The following is a 24,827-nucleotide window of genomic DNA, read 5'->3' as shown; positions in this document are numbered from 1 at the left end:
GTTTGTAGTCAAATGTACCAAGCACCTAGGGCTAACATTTCATAACTATCTACAAAAGTGTTGCTTGTGCAGTATACAGCCATTTCTAGTGCATTACAAAAGCATTTACTAAAGAAAGCAAATTAAAATAAAGTAAATCCAGTACATTATCTTCAACTAAATCAATAGTATATAAACATCTTTCAAAGGATTTATGCTTTTATTCCCAAAAAGCCCATCCACACGCAATGAAAAACAGAAAAGGGAAAGAGAGATAAACATGGGTCATTTGATAGAAAACTTACCGGTGGACAAGATCACGTCTTACTAATGCATCAGCCTGCCAAATCAGAGGTAGAGCCAGAGCATGAAATGGGAGACACACGAAAGCAGACACGGGAGTAAATGATGAGTTATATCAGTGGTCTGTGGTATGGGTGAAAAGCACCCAGCCCGTATCCGACTCAGAGACCCTCTTGAGTAAGGCTGACTCAGCTTTTACCGTGCTGGGTGCATGTGCGTGCATGTGGCAGCAGTTATCAGCCACCCACCCCTCCCCACTTCATTCTATCCCCTCCTTCTCTCTCTCACTCTCCCGTCACCTCTACCTCTGCAGTACCTCTCCTGCTCATTCCTCCCTGTGCCGGCCGGGGAGACACGCGCTTTCTCGCTCTTCTGCCTTGGCTTCTGGCTCTGCTCCAGCATCCCTCCGTGCCTCTTGCGTGCTCTCCTCCCACACCCCACCCCCCCTAGCCTATGTCTTCCCCAGTGGGGCTTGTTGGCCAGCCTGATTCCCCGGCTGTTGCTGCTGCTGCTGGAGCAGTGGAGCTGTCTGCTACGCCGCTACCGCTCTGCATCGCTACCCCTCTCTGCCTCCTGCCTCGCACTCTCCTTTGCTGGATAATCGTCACATAGTCTACAAGAGACGGCGACAGAGGACAGCAAAGGAGGGAGAGAGAGAGAGAGAGGGAGAGCTCTTCATTCAGCTGCTGCATTCTTCAGTTTATCTTACCCCGTGCTTTCCCGTGCTGCCGGAGCACAGCGCAGAGAACGACTGGTCGGGGGAGAGCTCCCTGAAGGAATTTTATCCTCCTCTCTTTGCGCTTCCACCCTCTGTTCATTCCTGGGACAGAGTGCAGAGGAGCAGAGAAGAGGGAGGGACTGGGAGCAGGACTCAGCTGCACAGCTCAGTGTCCCGCCTTGCTCAAGAGACACACAAGACAAACACGCACACACATTTGCATAGATTGGAGTGACCAGACTGGGGACAGAAGACACGCAGACAGACAGCCACACAGACAAACGGACAGACTTGGTGTCATGGCGTCAGTGGACAGCTCCGGTTCGAGTGTTTCTGGTCGGCGGAGATCAGGGGATCTACTTCATGCTGGTCTGGCAGTTGCACTGCTGCTGGGTGAGTTATACTTCTCTCTATGCCGTTAGCTGCCCTGTCATCCCTCACTCCTCCACTATATTTCTACATTTCACCAGAACATTGTACTTCTGTCCTCTGCTTACATGCCAGCTTGTGATTGGGTGAACCCCTCTTCTTTTCTATACATTCAAACTTGTTTCCATGCCATCAAAACCTTCCTCTTTTGCTTTTTTCAGCTCCCAATGTTTCAGTTTTTCAACGTCACTCTGAATGGGTGGTTCAAAGCTGTCACACTAAATCCATACCTTTTTTTTAATTATTATTATTAGTCAACACCAACATCTGCTGTTCTGTTTGCTCTGCTTTAGCACTCCTGTCTCATGAGACTCTTTCCGCACCTGAGGGCTAAAATGTACAGTGATGTCACAGGTGATGTTTACTTGTTGCTGTACCGAGGGCATCAAGGTCAATAACATCCAACCTTCACCGATCCAAACTTGGACATGTTAAATAGCTGGCTGAGTGACGGGCTGAATGAGGACTTGACACGGTGGAATTTCCAAGGGAAATGGAGCAAATGTAGAGAACCTTATGGATCAGAGTATATCAAAACATTTGTAATAGCGACAGTTCACATCTGTATGCATGTGTGTGTGTGTGTGTGCGTGTGTGTGTTTGTGTGTGTGTGTGTGTGTGTGTGTGTGTGTGTGCTTGTAGTATTACTGGTAGTGACGTAGCGATGCAGTGGTGATCTGTGCTTTTGCTCAAACACTCCCTGATTTTGTTGTAGCGCCCAATAGTGCCCCCACATCCCAACATTTCCTCCTAGTTCTTAGTTCTTTTGAAACTCAGCACAGCTGAGCTATAAGGCACAAAAACAAGATGGAGGAGTGTATGTGAAGAACTTCATTTCACTGTCATCCGTAAGTGAACTATATCAACTTATGATATGTCATATTATGCTGGTAATCAAGTCCATTCTACACCCAAAAATCTTGTACATAAATATTTTGTTTACACTCTTTTAATTGTTTACTTTCACATTCATTAAGTCTTAATGTTACTTCAGGTAACCTGAGTTTTTCAGGTAAATGGACCACAAATATTATTGCTGTTACTGGTAAAATTCACACTGTTTATGTTGTCCTACCGAGGCATTAGGAAAAAAGTTATGCCCCACATCAAATGACCTTAGCTGGATAAAACTCATTTGTGTTCCACTTCCACTGGTTGAGATTATGCCAACATGGCAGATGACTGATCCTCTTCTGCGGGAACTTCCACTCATTTCTGTCATTTTTTCAGTCACAATGGTCCCAGTAGGACCAATCTGACCTCAGCTTAGCACACACTAAATGCTCGTACATATTGCTGTCACCATGACATGGAAAATGGGCTAGATTTATTAAGATTAAACATTAATGATGGACATGTAAGCTCACAATGAAATATTAGTTAAAAAAACAGGACAAAATTACAGGTTGCGGTCATGAGGTCACACAGATACAATTGCTGAAAAAGAGCCAGATTGAAAGCCATCTCGTCATTTATGTGGCATTTTACCTGCAACATTTTGACACTAGACCATTATGCTAAAATGTCAGTAGCTCTTGTTCTGAAATGTCAGTTAATAGAATGTTGTACATTAAACAAATACTGAGAAAAAAATGCTTTTTTTTATTTGGATATACTTATTATGTGTGTGTGTGTGTGTGTGTGTATGTGTGTGTGTGTGTGTGTATAAGTTTCAGTTGGTCAAAGTGAGGGATCCGCTGTCAACCACAATTTCAGACTATGCTGACCTCATAAGCATTGGAAAATGATCATAAACTAGAACCATTAATGGTAATGGCCATGCTTGTAATACTACACCAAGATAAACCACAACATCTGTTCCTGTCAGACTTTCCCAAAGCATTTGTTTGAGTAGAGTTCTTATGCGATCTAACGATAAGCATCTGCACTGTATTTTTGATTTAGTATTTTTTATGGGTAGATCATTTTCTTAGCAGCATCAAAACACCATCAAACTCTTGTAATAAGAGTGGTTGATCCTGAATGTCATTTAAGTAGGAATAAAACTTAGAGAAAACTTGCTGATAGCTCACTACAGGTAATCAGTTTGGCCTGCGACGTACTGGGAAGTACATTACATATTTGACTGTATTACAGATTCTCAGTTTTTTGGGGGGTGGTTTATTAAAAAAATGATCTAAGAAACTCCCTGCTAACATCAAATCAAAGGCACCAAAATTTGTCTTGAACTTGAGCTTCGATTATATGGGTTAGTATAGAGGCGTAGAGTTGGATGCCAGTCTGTGTCATTAGTTGTGTTGCTTCACCCTTGGGATACTTAGTGTTGTAATTAGTAGGTCACCTTATTTTATTTTGTTCTTATATTCTTCAAGGTCTGATGAATTCTGCTTCATCTGACGGAAGATGAGACAATCTTGTTTCAAACGTAAAATGACAAAATGGACTTAATAGATTTGTCACCAAAAAGTTAAATGATGTCCCAGCCCTGTGTAGTGATGTGGACTTTTACGCCTCACAGGCCACCTGAAGGTTACTGTGTTGACAGTGTTTTACAGGAATCTTCCTCCCTCTTCTCATTCCTGGCAACACTGTCCATCTCCATTCTCCAATATTACAATACTCATGTGGTTATATCGTTCATTATGCACATTACTTACATCTGTTGAACTTTCATGCCTGCATAAAAACCCACAGCTGTGTCTCTTCTTTATTTTCTAACAGGCTAATCTTTGCCAAAACACAACCGCCCCTTTCCAAACAGGAAATAAAGCCATGAAAAAACACAAATGAAACAAAAGCCCCAACCACAACCACGTAAGCACTTATGGAAAATAAGATGAGAATCTGAGGATAGGAAGTCCTGCCTCACTACTTAACTGAGAATATACAGCACATCATTTTATGAAAATCAGAGATTTGATATGTTAAACACAACAGCAATTTGCTATCAGGTGTGTCCAATCCAAAGACCGAAATTATGTCCTTTGGATTAAACTATATCGCTCATTATTCACATGTGGAGTTGCCACTCATGTTACAAGCCTTCATTACAACAGGACCACGAACAAGACTACTTCATGGATCAAATATGCTGTTCAGAAAAACAAAGATATGTAATCCAAAAAAGAGTCTGGATATGCAAACACAGAAAAACTGTCGAATAAACCCTGGAATGGTCTCACATAACCAGACCTCTCTCCATAATGCAAATCCAGCACCAACCCAAACATCAGAATTAAGGTTAAGGCACAAAAAACACTTGGTTAAGGGTTGGGAAAGCATTGTGTTTTGGCTTAAAATATCTGTTTTGGACACCACAAAAACAGATGGGGATGCCTCCAGGTGTCCTTAAAAATATCCATTGATGTGACACGAACTCCAGCCGTCCGCTTGGTAGCCTTGTTGGCTGTGATAATTTGCCACAAATCTTCCCCTCCCTTTCCTGCTGTGGCAGATGGCTATTAAGCATATAATGTAAACGTAATACGCCACTTTTGGTACACATGTCAACTGTGGACGTTAATGTGGTTTGCAGAGACGTAGGCTGCTAAAATATCCTGATGACTGGTCGGTGAGCACTTAAGCAAGGTCTGGCTGCAACCATTATCATTCTGTTACAGGGGAAAAATATGCTCTGGCTAGTTTGTATTTCGTTTAAACAATCACAGTGGCCTTGGGTGGCGCAAAGTCCAGGATGAAGCATTGGTGCCCCTGCAAAATAATGTTGGGGTGAACTTGTTTTGGTGGAAAATTTGCATGTGTTGCATGGCTAAATACTTGCAAAAGAAAACGTAAGAACTGCTAGCTTATATAGGTTTGTACCATTAGCAACCAGATTAGGATTCCTTGCCATTTTTAGAGGTTGTTGTTAAGAGTTTTGAAAATTCTAACGCGTAGATAGCAGAAGAGAGGAGAATGCCGGGCCATGGCAAGTTTATACCCACAGTCTACATCTGGTGAGTCAGACTACCCTCGCATTAAACCACTTTCATAAGATCTGTGCTGCCATATGTTAACGTAAGGGATTATGTAACACGTTTTCCTAGAGAATAAAGTACAGGAAACGTAAAGAGTTTTGATGCAGGGTGCCCTGGTTATAACAGAGTAATCACCAGTAACATATCATCAGTAGTTGACATGTAAATGTGATAATTACACAGCATGTTGTCACTTGTCTGCGTGTCTATCACGTTACATAAGTGTGTATCCATATGTGTACATGCAGCAGAGTAAACGTGTCCCCACCTTGGCCGCTGCTGATTGAGTTACTTAGCTGCTGTTGTAATTCTCTGCCCTGCTGTCAGTCATTCACCTTGGAGAGGAGGACATCTCACTCCCCTCACCTCTTCCCCTCCATCCCTCGTGACCCTTTCAATCACTTCCAACACACTTTACCTCCTTCATTACTCCTGCTGCCCCCATTCATCTCTCTCTTCCCTACCCATTCCCTCCCTTCTCTCTCCCCCTTCCCATCACTTCTCTCTCTCTCCCTCCCTCCTCCTCCTCCTCCTCCTCCTCTTCTCTCTCTTTCTCATAGAGGTAACAGTGTCCTCAGTCAGTTCTCTATGGGTTCACTCGGAAATACATTAACCCTTCAATCTCTGGCCTACTTAAAAATAAAAAAAATAAAAACTCTCACCTTGACAGTCGGCCAAGGACACACACCGTTAGTTGCTTTTCCTCCCATCAGTGATTCAGATATTGATGTTTCCCAAATGGAACAAAGGGATATTTGATAGTGCAGCTAAAAATATCATACATTCCAGCCTATTACTCATGTACGCACACGCACATACATGACTACTAGCATAGTGAATTACTATGCTATGTGAATCTGTGGGTGTTGTCAGGACAAACTGTAAAGACAGAAGAAGAGTAGAGAAGAGGAAGGGGGTGGAGAGAAAAAAGATAGTAGAGAGCAGAGGTGTAAAATGAGGGAGGTGTGGAATCTATTTCTAGGCATGAAGGGGGGGACACTCCTGTCAGACATGTAAAACATCACCATGCTTCCAGTGTGGACTGACGGTGATTCTCCCTTGTTTTCACGTTTTGTTTACCATTATTATTCCCTCTTGGTAACAAACCTTGCATAATGGCATTGTGCCAGTAATTGTTGATATACTTCAAAAGATTATTTATTAATGAACTTAACAGTTTAAAAAGCACTTAGTCAGTCAGTGGCAGAAAACATTTCAAACCTGAAAGATGCCATTGATTCCATCACCAATAAAGAACCAAACAAACACAGGCCAGCTGCGCTCAGCTCTCCTCTTCTTATTTAGTTATAGCATCCCTGAGGAACAAGTTCTGAGATCAAGTGAGACAGAAGGATTGAGAGAAAAAAAAAGATGGAGTGAGAGAGAAAGAAAGTGCCCGATGCTGTAAAAAAAGAAAGAATAGTCAGAGCCCATTAAAAGAGAGCAAAACCAGAAACAGACAAGAACAAGGAGAACCCAAATGGCCCGAGTCGTTGCTGAAGGCAGAGGAGACGAGTCGTGATGACTACAGACGAGAGGTAAAAATATATCGGACGTTAGAAGACAAGAGGAAAGGGCCGAGACAGAGAAGATAAAAGAGCAAATTCAGAAAAAGAAGTATAACCAAAGCACACACACTGAAATAATGCTGTACTTTAATGCAACATTCAGAGATTGAACACTTTACTGCCATATCAACTTGACAGCTTCTTGAAAACTGTTACTATGAATTATTTTTGAGGCATTTTTAAAGGGGAATTTGTATTATATGGCCAGAAAGAGACAACAGTGCTGACATTATGTCACAAAACGCCTATGTACTATGATGCAGAGATATTCACTGAAGTTAGCATGCTAACCAGCTAGCAGTGGTCCATCCTGTCTCCTTATACCACTTACCTTACACTATACCGCGAAAGTCTGATAGCCCCCCAACTGTCTGAATTCAAGTATCTCTCTTTTAGCAAACTAAGACGAGCTTAATGCCATCGTAAAACACTCTTCCTTCCAACTCAACATAAACAAATTAACACGCACCGCAACAGTCTTAGTTTGTCTTTCCACAATCACCTCTGGTTTGGTTTAAATAAATACTCAATTGACAGAATAAGATGTGAAAATATTTCAGCTCTCCACGTCATTTTCGTCCACTGCTGATGGCTGACTTTCTTTCTCTCCTCTCACGCTGCATGTCTCTCCTGCTGTGTCTTCCTGTCCTTGGTCACAGCCGGTGTAAATCACCTCTGTACTGTGTCCAATGTCTTCAATCTGGCATCTGTCAGTCTCAGAGGCTGTGTTCACTGGGTGACTGAGCCCGGTCGACCTGAGCCTTATTGATTGCAGTAACTACCCCAGTCATCTGAGGTTGCTCTGCAAGCTGAAAGGGTAACTTAGCTCCACGGTTAACTGAGCTGCTTGCTAATGGCAGCTAGTTGCTGCAGCCAGAGATGGCTACAGCAGAGGATGGTGTGCATCAGTTAGCGGTTATGCTTACCCCTATAATTTTGGAGCTACCTTCAAATTCTGCCAAATTCTTACCAATTACACTTTTAGTGAACAAATCTTTCTAGTTAGTTTTTCTCTTGAACATTGATACGTGACAGAGCTGACAGTTATTAACAAGGTGAATTCATGCACAGCAGATTTAATTGCTTTAATTGCTGTTGCCCTGATTATTACAAAAAACAAAAGGACTGAATTAGTCAGAAGTAATAAGTTGGATTTCTGTGTGTGTATGTGTGTGTGTGTGTGTGTGTGTGTGTGTGTGTGTGTGTGTGTGTGTGTGTGTGTCGGTGGGTGTGTGTGTGTGTGTGTGTGTGTGTGTGTGTGTCGGTGGGTGGGTGTGTATTTGACACACACTTGTTTTTGTCATAATCTGAGAGAACACTGAAAATCACAGCTGTGTTTCATTTAGTTCAGCACTAGTGGGCTTAAGGGATATATTGAAAACACCAGACAAAGAAGAAGGGAAACACAATGAAACATCTGGTTACTGCAATGTGGTCACACTTTATTTTTGATTGTACAACACACAAAGCTTCTACACTGCATTAAATTAGGAATACCTCATGACTGGGTCATTTTGAACTCTCAGTTTGTTTAATTTTTGCTCTGGCACTCTAGTTGATAGCATATGCAGAATGTTTGTAAGAAAAATTAATCAGAGGTTTAAAAGAGATTAAGTGATATGCGATGCTAGCATGTCTTACATGGCATTTTTCTAGATGACAAAATACATGTCTTTTTCATTGATACATTTATTGTAAATCTTTTCTTTGTTCCCACACTGTCCTCATTATAGTCGCTTCAATCTGCATACAAATAACACGACTTCAGACTGGGACATTAAGTTAATACATGCATAAAAGATGCCAGGTGACTAACAATAAAGACCAAGAAAGTCCAACTAGAGGTTGGGGTTGATGTATGGACTTGGACTTTGGCATATGTGCTGCATATAGTTTGAAATTGTAAAGTTGTGTATTTTGTATGCAGATTAATAAGACTGGAATTTTTTTTAATTGTTATTATTATTTTTATATCCACAGAAGCTGCATTTTAGATTGCCAAGGTAGAATCTCAGTGCCAAAAAATAACAAAACATAGCAAACCTTAAAATACCACCCTAAAAGTGAGTGTCCCTAACTGATTACAGTGGGTCCAGGTCATTCAACACCCAATGTGCTAAACAGTGATTTTATCCAAAATGACCAGAGGGACTCCAGTATTTTGGTGTTTTATTAATACGGATGTCCTCACAGAGCTCGAAACAGGCAGGCAGTGTGAAGTTCTGAAATAGATCTAAGTCCAACACTGTTTGCACCATGTCCAAGTGCAATGTGATCCTGAGCATGTCAGTGTGGAGAGGAGCAGTTATAAATAGTCCCCAAGTGTGTGAGAGACACCAGAGCAACAATCTGAGAATTACACCAGCTGTCCAACATAACCCGACGTGACATAACCAGCATAACCTGCCCAGCAAGCCCCAAATACCAATATGAGATGAGCTTTCTCTTTTGGAGATGAAAAAGTTACCACGTGTTTTCAGCATTGCACAACAATGTCACAGGACACCAATAATACTCTGTAATGGACTGAATTGATTTTTTTGTTTTTATTTGTAAGCATTCGTGTCCGTTGAATAGGTCCGACGGCATGACGATCATTTCCAGTCTGTCAGTCAGTTAGAGGTCGGCCAGCAATGGATTTTTAAAGGCCATTATAACGGTGGTTTGAAGCAGGAAAAAACTGATAGCCGATAAAGAAATAAACAATCTTATCATAAATTACTCAATAACATCTTTAACTGAGCAACTTTCAAGGAAGTATGAGTGCTTTTTGTGGGGCTTTAATTGTTGTAGATTATTATCAGGAGTTTCACATGAATGCAAATATTTCCAGCAAAAGTGGCCCTCAAATGATTATAAATTACCATTGGCCCATAGTTGTGCTTTGCTTGCACCCATGGTTCAAGGGCCAGGCTTGCTAGCAAAACAGGTACAGCATGCCTTTGGCTGAGCAGCAGTTATCTTCAGCCTGATGCATTAATAATTTCATATTATAACCAATAACCTTGTCATGCATGCATCAATTTACGAATAAAGCTTGCTTATACAAAGTTAACTTTCATTGAAATATAAATCATCTCACATACACAATAACATTACCCAGGATTTGTGTGTGGAGCATCCCATGCAAAATGATAATGTACGTCCCCACATGACAGGCGGAAGCCAATTAATCTGCCAAACTCTGGTCACCTTTCTTGATGTGCCTTCAGGAGCAGTAAAACTGTTGATCTTCCTGAGGTTTATTCCATTTGTTTCCCCATTAAAGAGTTTTGAGGAGTTTTTTCTTAAGGACAAAGGTCATCGTGTGCTGTACAGATTGTAAAGCCCTTGAGACAAATTGTAAATTGATTCAGGCTATATAGATAAAACTTGACTTAACTAGTTCCTTACTTGGACGTAAAGGATAACTCCACCAATTTTACACATTAAAGTGTATGTACAGGTCTTGGGAAGTACTACTGCAATAAAAGTAGTATAATGGCTCCAGAGGAAGCTGTGTCCAAGTCGCATTGTGGGTAATGTAGGTGGGAATACGTGGAATAAAAAAGGGCGATATCTCTGGTTCTGCTCTTTCAACTCTTTCAAATCATTTGTTTTTAAACTGTCCATCATGACTCCAACGGTGTTATAGAAGCGAAATGCTTGACCATCGAAATGTTAAGCAAAATCTTTTGCCTACATTACCCACAATGCAATTTAGCCACTGAGTGACATCACTGGAGGCAATTTATCAGATTACGTGCAGCTTCCTCTGTAGCCACAAAAGCCTTTATACTACTTTGTTCGCTAGTGCAGTAGAGCTCCCCAAGACCTGCAAACACTCTTTAATGTGTAAGATTGGGGGAGTTGCCCTTTAAAGACTGCAGTTCTATGGAAATTCTTTGTTTGAGCCATGTATCCTGAGTCATCAAATTAAAACTAGTATGACCTCTGGAATATTGATAAAGTTTATAAGACTCATAAGATCAAATTTTAAAAGAGGATATACTGTATATATAATATGCAGCAAACAGCACAGCAGAATATAGTAAAAAGTATATTCTCAAAAGAATTAATTAATATGCAAGTATGTGCACATTTTAAACTGTAGCCACACTGACCATCAGAGGACAATTACTGATTCAGGCCATGGGGTTGCATTCTTCAGATCCCCCCAAAATCCAGTGACAATTTGTCCTCAACATGCTTTCCAGATGCCCCCTCTGCTTGGCCCCTCTCCCTACAATTGCTGGTACTGTTTCATCACAATGGGACTGTACAAAAAGACATGAGAAGGGGGAGAATTTCCTGGGAAAGAGGAACAAAATATTAAGTCACTTTATTTTGCACAGTGCTTCGATTATGACTTGATCACAAAGTAGAACTGATACTCTCTCCAAGCCGGAACTAACTTAAACAGGAAACTTAACTGGTGCCACCATCAGAGTCACAGCAGGAAAACAACCTGTTTTGCTGGATCAAGTTGTAGGAGATACACTAATAATAAATGTAATTTATTAATCACTGGCGATTAATAAAACACTCGTTAATGGGGCACCACCTCCGTTGTTTTGTCTATTTGAATAATCCGGAGGTAATTAATCAAATTCGACTGGACAAGTTTAACTTGTATCAATTCTAATCAATTTCAGATCAATTTATTCAATCTCATAAATGAAGTAGTGAATTCTACACATATCCATTGGTTCTCCACATTAAAAACAAACCTGCACAGACAACGACATACGGTTAAATATGTTTATTGACTAAATAATTCAGATTAAATAAATGAAATGGCAATTTAAATGAATAACAACAGGTAACAGGAAATATGGAATAACTAAGTAATGGGTTACTAGTGGAATATGGGCTGATGGTGAGATCACGAGTTAGGTTGAAGCATTTAAATATTACAGGAGTAATTTTTAATACTAACGAGACCCTAACCGAATTTCTCTTAAGCTAAAAGATCATAATCAGAGCCATAGACACCATCTCATGTATCATGTGTGAATCCAGCTGTTGTGAGTGATGGAGAGCCTACTTTCTTAGCAGAGTTGCGGAGTCCGCGGCGGCGGACTTCCTCACGTGATTTGCGGCTCTAGCTGGCAGTCCCGGTCCAATGGCCGAGGGTCAGCTCGTCCGGTGTCAGTCGGTTGGGCACCTCGGTCCGATGTCTTAGGAAGAGGGCCGCTGGTCCCATACCGACCCGGTGAGATCTTGGCTCAGTGCCCAGCGGGGTGGTACCGCTAGCGAGCGCTGGGGGCTTGTCAAAGAGTCTGTCTTTCGTTGGAAAACCGCTTGCACGGTCTCGGACACAGCAAGTTGCTGTAGTGTCGTGATGATGATTGTGATAAAGATGTTCTTCTTAGTTTCTTCGAGTGGTTCTCAGGCTCTGACTTTGTAAACTAAATCTAACTTCTTGAATAAAATAACTGAGGATGATACGTTGATCAGGCGGATCTAAACTACAACTGACTCGAGAGACGTGATCTCTCCGTTTTATTATCTCCTAATCGAGGCGTGTCTGGGGGGGCAGGTTTTCCCAGCTTTTGTCTCCAAGATTTAAACGTTACAAAACCGTGCTTCACCTTTCACAGAATCTCACCATGGCTCAATAGATGTACTTTGTCTATCATGAAAAGGATTATGACGTGATTAAAATCACTTATACATATTTCTCCTAGTTCTAGCTTAATACTTGTTAAACAAAGATATATCAGAGACATTTACGGGTTATAACCATGAACATATTAAACAGAATATTTCTCGTCCAACTGTACCAGGACTCACCATCAGGAGGTGCTGTGGTTCCACCGAACACAGTACAGATTAAACATTAAAACTTGATCTCAGTCAATCTTAATCGTAGAGAAACGGGAAAAAGATCAGTTTTATGAACTTCTTTTACTGTTTCTTAATGTGTTAGAACTAAGAGGGTGAGATACTGACTTAATGGTTAATTAGAAATGGTCTGAAATCTGGAAGAATACAGAGGCCATTTGAATGGAATGTCCCACAGATAGTGAGACCAGATGTGTCGTAAATAACAGAAGACAGAGTGAGAGCATAGAACAAACACCAGAAGGTGTCTGGTGTCCACTCTGGAGAGTGTGTTTGTGAATCAGAAGTCAGAGAGACCAGAGGGTGAGAGAGAGAGAGGCATCAGACGTGTTACTTAATTTCCAAATGTAAAGACATTACTATTAAAACAGTCTCTGATGACCAGATAGCTCCGGTCCCTCCTGATGTGGAGAGAGTAGGTAACTCCATGTTTCCTCAGACTGACCTGTGAGGGAAGGATTTATCTGTTTGGAGGGGAAAGTAAGTTAAAAAATGGGAGTTTAGTTGTAAATTAATTAAAACTGTCCTCATTTGAAGTCTTTATGGTCCAGGAAAACACTGTCCTCTCTGCCAGGAGATAAGGTGGCAGCCTGTAGCCTGTAAATCGTCTTCATCCATATGAAAGGAGTTAACAAGAACAACAGGGCCTCAATGTAATGCAGAGGCGATGGACATGTGTTCCTACAAAGTGGAGATTTATAAAAAAGCAACGCCCACCAGCTGTCAGTTTACACTATGAGATGTTTTACGAAGTCACGTGACACTTACTTGGTTTTGTCTTGACAAAGGCACCTATTTTGTTTTATGTTTAACTGTACAACAGCTTTTAGTTGTGTCTGCATACTTAGTATTATGCATATAACTTTGAAACATGTTTAGAGAATTTATATAAACACAACTTCAATAAAGCATTATTAATTAGCTCTTTTGGATGCCCTCTCAAAACACTGCAGCATTGATTATGGCAACATCATCTTACATAAATTGAGTTTGATACTCAATAAATTCAAACACTTTAACAGAACAAATGTTTAAGGATCATGAGAAATAGCTCCTAAAAATCTGAAATCCTCCCCAATGTGAAACAAAAACATAATCTCTTATTCATACTATTAAAAATAAAAGTGGAGTCGTGGAGGACAGGAATTTCATGAGCTCTGCTTACAGTATATAAGCTACTTAACTTAGTAATGCCATTACTCATCAGCTGCACTCATCTTTTACAGTAATCCCAGCCCATCATGCCAGCACACAAACATGACTTTATCCCTTGTCATTTTTGCCCTAAAATGGATTTAAAAAGCAATGTAACCTGAACTATAATTGACCTGACAGGGCTCAACACTAACTTTTAAAAGTGGTTGCCAAGCTTTTTTCTGTTTCTTCTTTCTGTACATGTTGCACAGCCATCTAGTGGTCAGGCTTTGTACTTGTCACCTGTAAGTTCATTTGCTTTCAGGTGTTTGCATTTATCTTGCTTCGACAAAAACAGTAAATGGTTTGTCGAGGGTTACACCCCGAAGAAGGCTGTTTGCAATACTGGGCCTGTGTTTTTTAAAAATATATTGTTTATGTATTTAAACATTTCCCCATGAATTAACCATCTGAATAAAGCACTTTTTGCCAGAACAGTGCCTTAAATCTTTCTTTTTTTGCACATGCACCATTGTCTGTTTCCACCTCCAACTCTGACAGCGATATTTAAAGCAACATTATGTAAAAATTGGGATTTTGTGCAATTTGGCGGCCCCCACAGTTTCTGAGTGCAACACCACTGTCGTAAATACAAATCCCTAGGGGGATTGTAACTGATCAAAAATTAAATTCAGCATATGTAAAGTATAAATCAAACATCAAATTGATTATAGGTCAAATATAAATCAAAATTTAAAGTTATAATATAGATCAGAAATATAGATCCTTTAAACTTGATTAACTCAAATGAAATAGCATCAGTATAAACATCAGTAACCAAAAAGTTCATGATACATTCCATTATTGGAGCTTTAGCTTTACCAAAATCAATGTTAATATTACATTTAAAAAATGTAATAGTAAAAAGTTCACATAGATTATGACCCTCTGTAATATTAAACAAAATACTGGTACAAAGAGTATAGAAGTCAGAGGCAGTCTGATACACTGTCCTCATGTGTGACAATTTAGTAAGACTGAGCTTACCAGACTTACTCAAACAGCTGGTCGTAGAACTCAGAGTCAGAGTTCAGTTCTTCAGCATTGCTCAGACAGTTGCCACTCCTTCTGATTCCTCCAGTCCCATTGAATCATTGTCCCTGTCCTCCAGGTAACCAGGGATAGAAAACAGCAACAACGTCAGTCTGGCAACTGTTACTGCCGAGCCCTGCCCATCGACTTCTATCTAGAATGCATGTTTTTGGTCTCTGATGTACTGTATGTGTTTATATGTATTTTATTTTCTCAACACTATGCGTTCTCTCTTGCTTCAGGTGTATGGAGTGTTGGTGGACTGGAGGTCTCAACAGGTAAAGTGTCAACAATTGAAGCAATGAATGGCTCCACAGTCCTGCTGCCCTGCACCTACTCCTCCTGTATTGGCATCAAAAACCTCTACTTCAACTGGCACTATAATAACAATGGAACAATGCAAAAGGTACAGCACACACACACACACACATACACATACGCACACACACACACACACATATGCAGGCAAGCATGGGCAACATAGACATACTGTACATCTGACTTATCTTTTTATTATTGTGTATGTGTGTGTAGTTATGTGAAGCGGTGATTCCCACTGAGGGCGTGGAGCCCAGGGTCCATGTGGACCACGAGCGTGTGGACTTTGTTGGCTCCTCCAAGAACAACAACATCTCCATCCTGCTGTGGAACATCACCTTTGAAGACGAGGGGGAGTACATCTGTTTTGCCAGGAACCCGAAAGAGAAGAACCGCAACCACAGTGCTATTTTCACTCTGCTAGTGGTGGACCAAAGTATGTGACACACACACACACACTTGTATTGACCTGGAAGATAAAAAAAACACCTAACTGTATTGTGTACCTGCTATTAAGCAGCTTGTACCTTCAGCCAATTAAAAAAGGCTGAATCTCACTGCTGGTGTCTAATCTCACTCTTGTTCAGACTCTCCCTCCGCACTGTTTACGTCATCCTCCCTCACAATGTCTTCCCCTCTCTCCCTTTTTTCAGTGAAGGAGGTTGACAACACTTTGACAACAATCATTGTCTCAGTGGTGGGTGGAGTCATTGGCTTAGTTATCTTTGTCATGGTGATAAAGGCCTTGGTTGTTCACTTCCTGCTGAAGGATGATGAGAAGAAGTAAGTAGATCCCTGTTACACTAAAAAGACATGACATTGAGGGCAACTGAAGAATAATCACATAACGTTCATTATAGACAGTAATAGCTATCAAACGTATTACTTGCTACCTGGATGTGGTATAGCTCTATTACTACTACACTAGACTATCTGTAGTGATGGCAATACGATTGTTGACAGTGCTACAGAGCATTACCCAGATAATGACTGAAAGAGCCCCTGCAGTACAACAGTTTCCTTCCTCTATTCAACCTCAGACTTTTCCTTCTGTCACATTGTGACTTGCATATACTTTTTTTTTGTCCATTAACATATGCATTTTCCAGGAACCCTGTGTGTTGAGCTGTTATTTTTTTATGATGATGTGAGAGTAAACTCAGACATGCATCATCAAGCCGGGTAATTGCTTTTTTGTACTGCAAAATACTGTGAATTTTTAAAGAGTGAGGTAGAGAGAGCATACAACATGACCTTCAGTACTGGTACTACAGATGACATGATCTAAATGTCATGATTTGATTCTGCTGGAAATGACAATGAGTGAGTGAAATGCAGTTTCATGGCAATTTCTAATTGAAACTGTTATCTTAACTGGTGAGTTATGAGACTGGAGCACTGTTGTACATGTTACATTTGCTACCACTTATCAATAAATGTGACAATTTGTAACTCACTCATGTGCAGACGAGTCATAAAAATATTTGGCTCCTCAGTATGACTGTACCTAATAAGAAACAGGGCTTTTTTTATATCACAGTGTTGCCATTGTTCCTATAACATCTTAATTAATGTTACTACAGGACTGTAATTGCAACCGACCAAGAAGTGACAAAGTCTGCATAGGGAGCAGGTCATGGTGAATAAATGGGTCACGCACATGACTTTTCCCCAGGGGACCATGGTTTGTGTCCTGTGTGGGACTTATTTTTGTATTGTTGACTTATTATTTTTAGACTTAGCAAAAATTAACAAAACAATTAACAAAAATACTTGGTTAGGTTTAGGAAAAGAAGGGTTAAAATAGACCCTTTCAATGTTTACCCAATTGCTGAAAGGGTAACCTCTCACATGTGCATATTTTTCTAGTCCTTTTCTCTAGTCACAAAGCTGTAACATCAGAAAAAAAATCATTGGTCAGTAGCAATGACGTTCCTGGAGCAATATTAATTATGACGTTGTAGGAACAAGATCAACATGGCAACATCAGATCATGCACAGCAACATAGAGTGCTTCCCCAATTCTTTGTCTTTTCACATCAATCACAATTGTTGTGTCAGTAGTGAGTTGCAAGGCAGACATCTATTTATGAAATATGATACTAAATATAAACACAAAGAGTGGCAAGAAGCATCAAGTTATCAGGTTTTTTTAATGACTTCTTCTGACCTTTTAATTAACTTTGATATGTGTAAAATCTGTATTACATATTTCCAAGTTGTGTCCAAGATTATTATTTGGGGCTATAAGGGTTAGATTATATGAAATCCCTACAGTATACATTTATATATTTAGCCATTATCACTCCCATGTGCCTCCCTCCGTGAGTCTACATATTCACCTTTGGTTTCTCTGTCTCCTGCAGTAAAGAGTGTCTGGTGAGCTCCTCAGGGAATGACAACACAGAAAATGGACTTTCAGGAGCCAAAGCTGACAACAAAGGGACACCAAAGGCATGAGCAAAATGCAAAGTATGTCTGTATGTTTGTATATATGTTAGACAAATGTACACGCTGAGAGGAAATGCTGTTATCGATGGACTGTTTTACCTTACTAGTGGCTAACTAATACAACATGTAAATGTCTATTTTAAATCATGCTTGAGATTTGGGAGGTGTGGTGTGCACAGGCCTGGATCACTCTCTCACCTACATGGAAGCCCATTTGTAATGCAGCGTACGGCCTCTGTTATCAAGTCTGCTCCACATCTTACTGGACCCGAACACTTTCTCTACAGTAGAGCCTCAAGTAAACCGTCTCTGCCACCACTTATACACACTTGTGGTTTCCATACCCTTGTTGACATTTTCTTCTTCAGGTTACATCTTCAAAGAAATTACTTCTTTTTTTTTAACTTTGAACCCTCTATGACTATGTGCTAATATAACTCCTTTTAATCACTTTGCACAAAGCGGATCAATTGTTTGAAGTTCTTTATTTATAGACCAAATTTATAATATTCAACTGCCAAAATACAGTCTCGGTCTACAATCTAAGTTGACAAGCTACAAGTATGTTTGATTCTCGCTTTGGATTCCATGGGGCTCTAATATAATCCACAACTCTAAGTCAAACTTGGACCCAAACAAACCGGTGGGAACACACTTTGATACCACAATCTCTGAACTGCCATATGAACTGAAGAACAGCACAAAACTGCTGAGATGCTTCTCTCTAACGCCTCACCTGACACTTCACCACCTGTTAACCCAAACCAGAGGACCATTCAACAAGAGTTTTGTTTACAAATGTAGGCCAACATTGTTCAGTCATAGTCTACTAAAACTCGTTTGAATTAAATCCAGAAAATACACATTTTTAAACACTGCTTATAAAATGTCATTTTAACATTAAATGATCAGGTTATAGTACTGATTGAACACGTTAAAATACTGCATACTCTTTTTGTGAGTATCGAGCAAACCATATGTTTGCATGAGGTTTTTCAGTCCTGATCTAACCATCAACCTTAACTACTGCCATGCCAGCCTGAACCTCAACTCGCATGTTTACTGTTGGGTCCAGGTTTGACACACTGCTGGGGTGTTTGCTTCATTAATGATTATGGCAGATTTGATCAGGTAGCTAAGGCTGACGACTGGGCTTCCTTGGGTGACTGAGGGATCCAGTTCTGCACAGGTTTTATTGTTTTGCTTTAGATGAAACACAGGTGCCTGTTCTGCTTCTGCTCCCTCTGTTGGTGGGAGGATAAAACACAGAAAATGAAAAAAAAAAACAAAAAAAAAACAACCAACCCTAACCCTCATCAAAGACAATCCCCAGACTACCCAGCTCCCTATAGAAAGGAATGAACTTAATCATGCTGCTTCTAACAAATAACCAATGCATTTTTAGCATGTGCGCATTTTATATAACTTCATATAAGTATATGTTGTCTAGCACCGCGGTACAGGAACATGTCTGTGTGTCTCTGTATGGTCCCATTTAACCCTTCACATCGACCTCAATGGACTTAAACTCTATCAGTGCTTGATTAGGACCTCCCAACACGGCTACAACTTTTGCTTTTACCTCCTGAACCAGGTCAGGTTGATTAAAAGGTGACTCTTCGAGTAATAGCCTGCAGGTATTTATGAGCAAGAAAGGGTGGAAAACATTTTGGATTCATTCAAAAGTAAGAATATTTCAGTACCTCTAAATTTACAACAGGTTGGTACTTTGCTCAATGGCACATCAGCAGGATATATTGGATGTGGAAAGAGCAACATACTGCTTGCAAATCTCCGGATACCAATTCACTTCCGCATTTCCACACTTGTATGCAGACTCTAACTGGATTACCATAAGAAAACACTTACACATACATGTATTTATGATTGTGTTGTGATAGCCCAAATAAGTCCATTGATACTGGCTCAGTAATGCAGGAAGCACAGCATTGGGACAGATCACTGCAAAAGAATGTAAAGACTCTAGTCAGGGAATAGATGAAAAATATAAATATAGTCCAGAAAGTATATTTTAATTCATTAGAAAATGATATGCTATTGCTATTATCAAATGAATGTGTTAATACCCCAATAGGCAAGTGGTTAAATTTTCTTTGCCAATCTTTGCCACCCAGTGTTTCACTCAGTTTAAAGTGCAGATCAGCCAACAACTACTCGCTGTGACTGTATCTAAATATTGTGGCCACAAGATATAAGAAGATATTTGTGTTGGGTTTCTAAGTACAGGTGTCTCAGCACTAAAACTTTTGTTTTAACTAAAAGTACAGATTAACATGAAATCAAGAGTTTGGAGGTAGCTGGGAGTTGTTGAAAGTAGATAAGAAAAAGAAAAACTATGATTATTATATACAATTTTAAATGGTAGAATGTATTGACAACGACATTTTAGAAGTAATCACATTTTGCTTAAGCAAAGAAAACAAGAAAAAGAACAAAATCTTTAGAATATCATCTCATCTTGTGATTAGTCAGTGTAGATGTGCTAAGATGCCATCGGAAACTAGAACCCCGCTCTGTGTGCGACTCTCAGTACGAGAGGTCATTTCTGTGAAGCTGGCAGACGCGACCTGCCACACCCTCACACATAGCTTGAATACCTATGACGGCGAAAGCTACACACAAACATATGCACACACATATTCGTGGCCTACACTCGTAGTCACATACTAAGAGCCACTTTGATACCAGCGAGTAGTGCACTGGCCTTGCATACAAACAATTCAGCACTTTACCACAGTTCAGAGTGGGTGCGCAAAACAGGAAACCATGGAATTGACCTCAAAGTCATGGATATTTTATAATGTGTTACGAGATTCAAAGTGGCACTGTGTGGTTTTGGAGAAGAAATTCAAACTCAGAATTGTAATGTTTACAATATTAATGAGGTAATAATACAAACTCAGAAATATTTATTGTATATTCCATAACAGAATAAAGAGGCTGTTCTCAGAGGAAATAAGGTTCCCTGAACACTGTTTGAAGCTAGAAAGGTGGCAGGGTCCGCCACATATAAACAAAGTAAAACAGTTTGGTCAGTTTGTTTATTTAGTTTATTCAGTCATGAAAACGAAGAAAGTATATTTAGTTAGTTTGTTTAGGTATAATAAATCAGTCAATGAAGATCCTTCTCTTCTGATAAAAATGTCTTCCCCAAAACTACGCAGTGCACCTTTAACAGAAAACAACATTTTCACACTGTGTTTGTCAAGTTTGATTGTGAACAGCATTGTGTCAAAATGGTTCTATCATTGTCTGACTACATGTTGTCTCACTGGAACAAACCTCTGTGGTGAGATTTTATTTTTTATTCACTTTGTCAACCTGCTGCTCTCTAATACTAGAGTGCATTTCCCTTTTTGCTTTCAGTGGAAGCAATAAGACGGACATTAGTTTATGCAATAACCTGTTATAAGGCACTTTATAGATGTGTCTGGACTGGCTATGATGGCAACTCTTTGTGTCCAAGGCACTGTTCATTGTACTAATGTATGTATCTCAGTGTACTAATGTATCTCAGTTGGACTAATGCATGGACATTAGATTCATGTATCTACATTAGACAGATTTGTCTGCTTTGGAAAACTGTTATATCTACTAACATTGTTACTAACTGTGCAATGTTAGCAGTGATGCAGTTTTCCTGTCATGCTATAAATCTGTGAATGTTATGGATAAAGGAAGCACTACACACATACACACACACACATAGACACACACTTGCTTCCTTGCTGTGTGCAGATCTCTCTGTAAAGAAGGTACACATGTACATCCAAAGTCTTCCTGTAGGGAAAAGCAATATTGTGGAGTTGATCTGTCTGTTAGTATACTTGTCATACCTTAAACCCTGACACAGCATAACAAACAGGTGGTTTCATGTAGGGATTGTGATGCATAACTTGTATATTTGTGGCCACAGTTTCCACTGTTTTCTTCTGTGATCCCCAAATGTTTATGTTTTCTACAGTCAGGTGTATTAACCCTGTCTTATAGTATAGTTCCAAGATATTCTTTTTTATGTATATTTTATTTCCCTGATGTAAAACTACTGAAAAATCTCCGTGTCAAAATATTGCCAGGAAACCAGACGCAGGTATTTGAGGAGGGTGTATGAGTGATGTTCTGTTTTAATGAAGGCCAGGTACGTGTGTGACGGATCAGATATTGCTACCTGATTTAATGCATGGATGGAGTCAATATGGAGTTATGAAACAGCTGCTTTCATAACTCCGTGGAAGTGTACTGGGTTATGAAACCATCAAAAGCAATGGCTGTTTTAACCTTTTTAAATATGAGTGTTGTTCTCTGACATAAGCCCGTCTGTACACTCTGACCTTCCATTGTTCTCCAAAAAATATCTGTCCTGAACCTCACATGAGTCTCGACGTCAGCCGACTGCAGGCAGTGGTCGCTGCAGTACCTAGTATGCCCAGCACATTGTAGGGTGCTCCTCTGCAGTGGTGCAATACAGCACAGCAAATACAATAGGACTGCCACCCAGTGGTAAATGGCCAACACATCAAATCATACCCCCCCTAGTGGAGGCTGATGAGACATGTCAACATGCACTTAATGCATTTTGATTCAGACTGAAATGACTGCTTCATGAAAAAAAAGAAGTTTAAAAAAAACTTAAAGATAAGGTTATAATTTTATGTAACTGAGTGACTTAAAAAAAACAGTGTTACACTTTCCATTGTTAAAAAAATATGAGATTATAAATAGTGTTAAAGTTGTTGCAAATTGCATTAGATAGGCTAATACTTCTAGTTAGATTGTTTATAAGTATACATAATCCAACCCTGTGCACATGAGGCATGTTGTCTACATTTAAAAAGGGGTGATGCGTAATGAGTTTACACTAAAAGCATACATGCAGCAATTTGTACAAACATGAATCCTTAAGAAATGGTTAATAGTTACAGATATCCTCGGTGTTACTATCACATTATTCACAGAAATAACACAGTGTTAGGACTTCTGATGGACCACTATGATTCCGTATAGAGTTAGTATTGCTCTTACTGCCAGAGCGGCTGAAACTCACACTGCCAATCCAAGAGTCTCACGTCTGCTGTCGTTACAACACTATTACGGTGACACACAGCTCACTTCGTACACTTACTCTACTACTTAAACATGTCGTATTGCCGTCTTCTGCTGTATTAATGGCATTACAGTACTACATCGTGGATGATATTGCTCTATACTACTTCTGTATTTCTAGCAGCTGAAACTCACACTGCCAAGCCAAGTGTCTGACGTCTGCTGTCTGCTTCCCACATTCCACACAGATCAGAAGATCAAACCACTGATCTACTGTCGGTGTAGTTCACTTTACTACAAACCTGATCCACGGGGATGATAACTAAAAAGAGATGAAATAGGAGCAAAATGTGGCATCTCCTTGTGAAAATCATCACACGGTAGACACTGACACCAAACTACAATGCATATTGTGACCTGTTGTGTGTCAATATTCTATTACACGTCTAGCAAACTGCCACCTAGAACTCTTTTCAAGAGATTGTATCATAGACAAAGGCTAGCTAGCTAGAAATTTGAAGTATAAGCACAGGCTGGCACTGACCTTACCACATTTTCTCACTGCAGTCCTGCATTTTAAACAATTTCAACTATATTTTTTATGTATCCAGCAGCTGTAAATGTAATTCTATCGTGATCAAAATAACTAAATTCATATTCACACATTTTATCTTAAGCTACCCCAAGTCCACTGATGTCATACAAACTACAGTATTTTATAGTAAGTCAAAATCTTGCAGCCAGTTCCTACGTTTTGCTTACATCAACACACATATACACACACAATAAATCTGCGAGCCCAGGTTTCCTGGATCAACTTTCCTCTGAATGTTCAGCTGTTCGTCTGTATTTGTGATCATGTTGCTCATGCTCCCTTCATGACTATGCACCACAAACTTTTGACTTGTTAAAAAAATACATACCTGAAATAAAATGTACATTTAAATTCCCAGAACGTTGTTGAGTCTCATTGTGTCTTTAGAGAATTCTCCTTCGCTTCTTTCAGGTCGATTGCTGATAATGTGTGTCACTCAATTTGGGACACACTTTACAGTGTCACTGATACCCACTGCAGGGCTAATGATAGGTCAAAACATTATTTAACATGAACAAAAGGCTTCCAGAGGGCGCTTGTACAAATTCTGGCACAAATCAGCCAATGGGTGAGAAAACTGGGCCATAAAAAGATGACCGGGTGGTTAAATAAATTATTTTGGCATGCGGCCAATCAACATGTAATCCTCAATTAAGGAATAGACCATATGGTTTCAGATTATTGTTAACCTGCTCCATACAGCCATCTGCTGGAGGCTTTGAAGATGTGCACAATGTTGTTTTCTGCTCATGGAATCTGGACTGCAGTGCAGACAACAGATCTGCACATTCTTACATATTTTATGTGATATTTTATGAGTGGCTGCACAAACTCCACAGCCAGTTTTTTACTCACTTACGATGAAGTAGAGCCTTTAGCTGGCCACAAACAGAATATCGGTTGCACTGTTTCTACCTTTTTCTCCTCTGTCGTGTGACAAAAAGTCAGGCTTATCATGTAAGGGGATTGGATAACCATTACACTATGTGAACTGGCTTCCCTTTTACTGTGGTACTGTACATGCACTATCAGCACTAGTGTTTATGATACATATTTCGGATTGTGATGCTCTGCTAGTATGAGAGTTACTGTTACATTATGAATTGAAGGATAGCTCAAAAAGCTGGAAAGACAATGGCTGACATGCAATCTCAGAACCCACAGGCTATCGTCTGATGACAATTTAGGGTGCACTTACTGCAGTAACAGCATTGGTTTTTGCTGCAATATTGTTTATATATATATATATATATATATATATATATATATATATATATATATATATATATATATATATATATATATATATATATATTCTTCATAGCTCTCCATTATAACAATTAGGCAGCATGCGATTGGTCCGTTGTGATGATGAGACGCACCAGCTCCAGCAGACTGTACAATTTTATAGG

General features: G+C 39.8%; 1 protein-coding gene across 1 annotated transcript; it reads left to right on the top strand.

Annotated features, from left to right (window-relative positions):
- Nucleotides 1-769: 769 nt before the first annotated feature.
- LOC141017072 (sodium channel regulatory subunit beta-4-like) lies at nt 770-19,019 on the top strand. The gene is made up of 5 exons (XM_073491694.1): nt 770-1,393; nt 15,230-15,393; nt 15,522-15,741; nt 15,959-16,088; nt 17,672-19,019. The coding sequence occupies exons 1-5, from the start codon at nt 1,300-1,302 to the stop codon at nt 17,763-17,765; spliced, it is 702 nt and encodes a 233-aa protein (XP_073347795.1). The 5' UTR covers nt 770-1,299; the 3' UTR covers nt 17,766-19,019.
- Nucleotides 19,020-24,827: the final 5,808 nt, after the last annotated feature.

The sequence above is a fragment of the Pagrus major genome, chromosome 2 (genome assembly GCF_040436345.1).
Source record: "Pagrus major chromosome 2, Pma_NU_1.0".
NCBI lineage: Eukaryota > Metazoa > Chordata > Actinopteri > Spariformes > Sparidae > Pagrus > Pagrus major.
The sequence above is the reverse complement of the archived record's forward strand: the minus strand, read 5'-3'. Positions and strand labels throughout refer to the sequence as shown.

Excerpts from the sequence above, each read along its gene's own strand:
- LOC141017072 (XM_073491694.1), top strand. The coding sequence starts at position 1,300 with ATGGCGTCAGTGGACAGCTCCGGTTCGAGTGTTTCTGGTCGGCGGAGA. Across the intron at positions 15,394-15,521 it reads ACAATGGAACAATGCAAAAG|TTATGTGAAGCGGTGATTCC; the intron begins GTACAGCACACA and ends ATGTGTGTGTAG. Across the intron at positions 16,089-17,671 it reads CTGAAGGATGATGAGAAGAA|TAAAGAGTGTCTGGTGAGCT; the intron begins GTAAGTAGATCC and ends TGTCTCCTGCAG.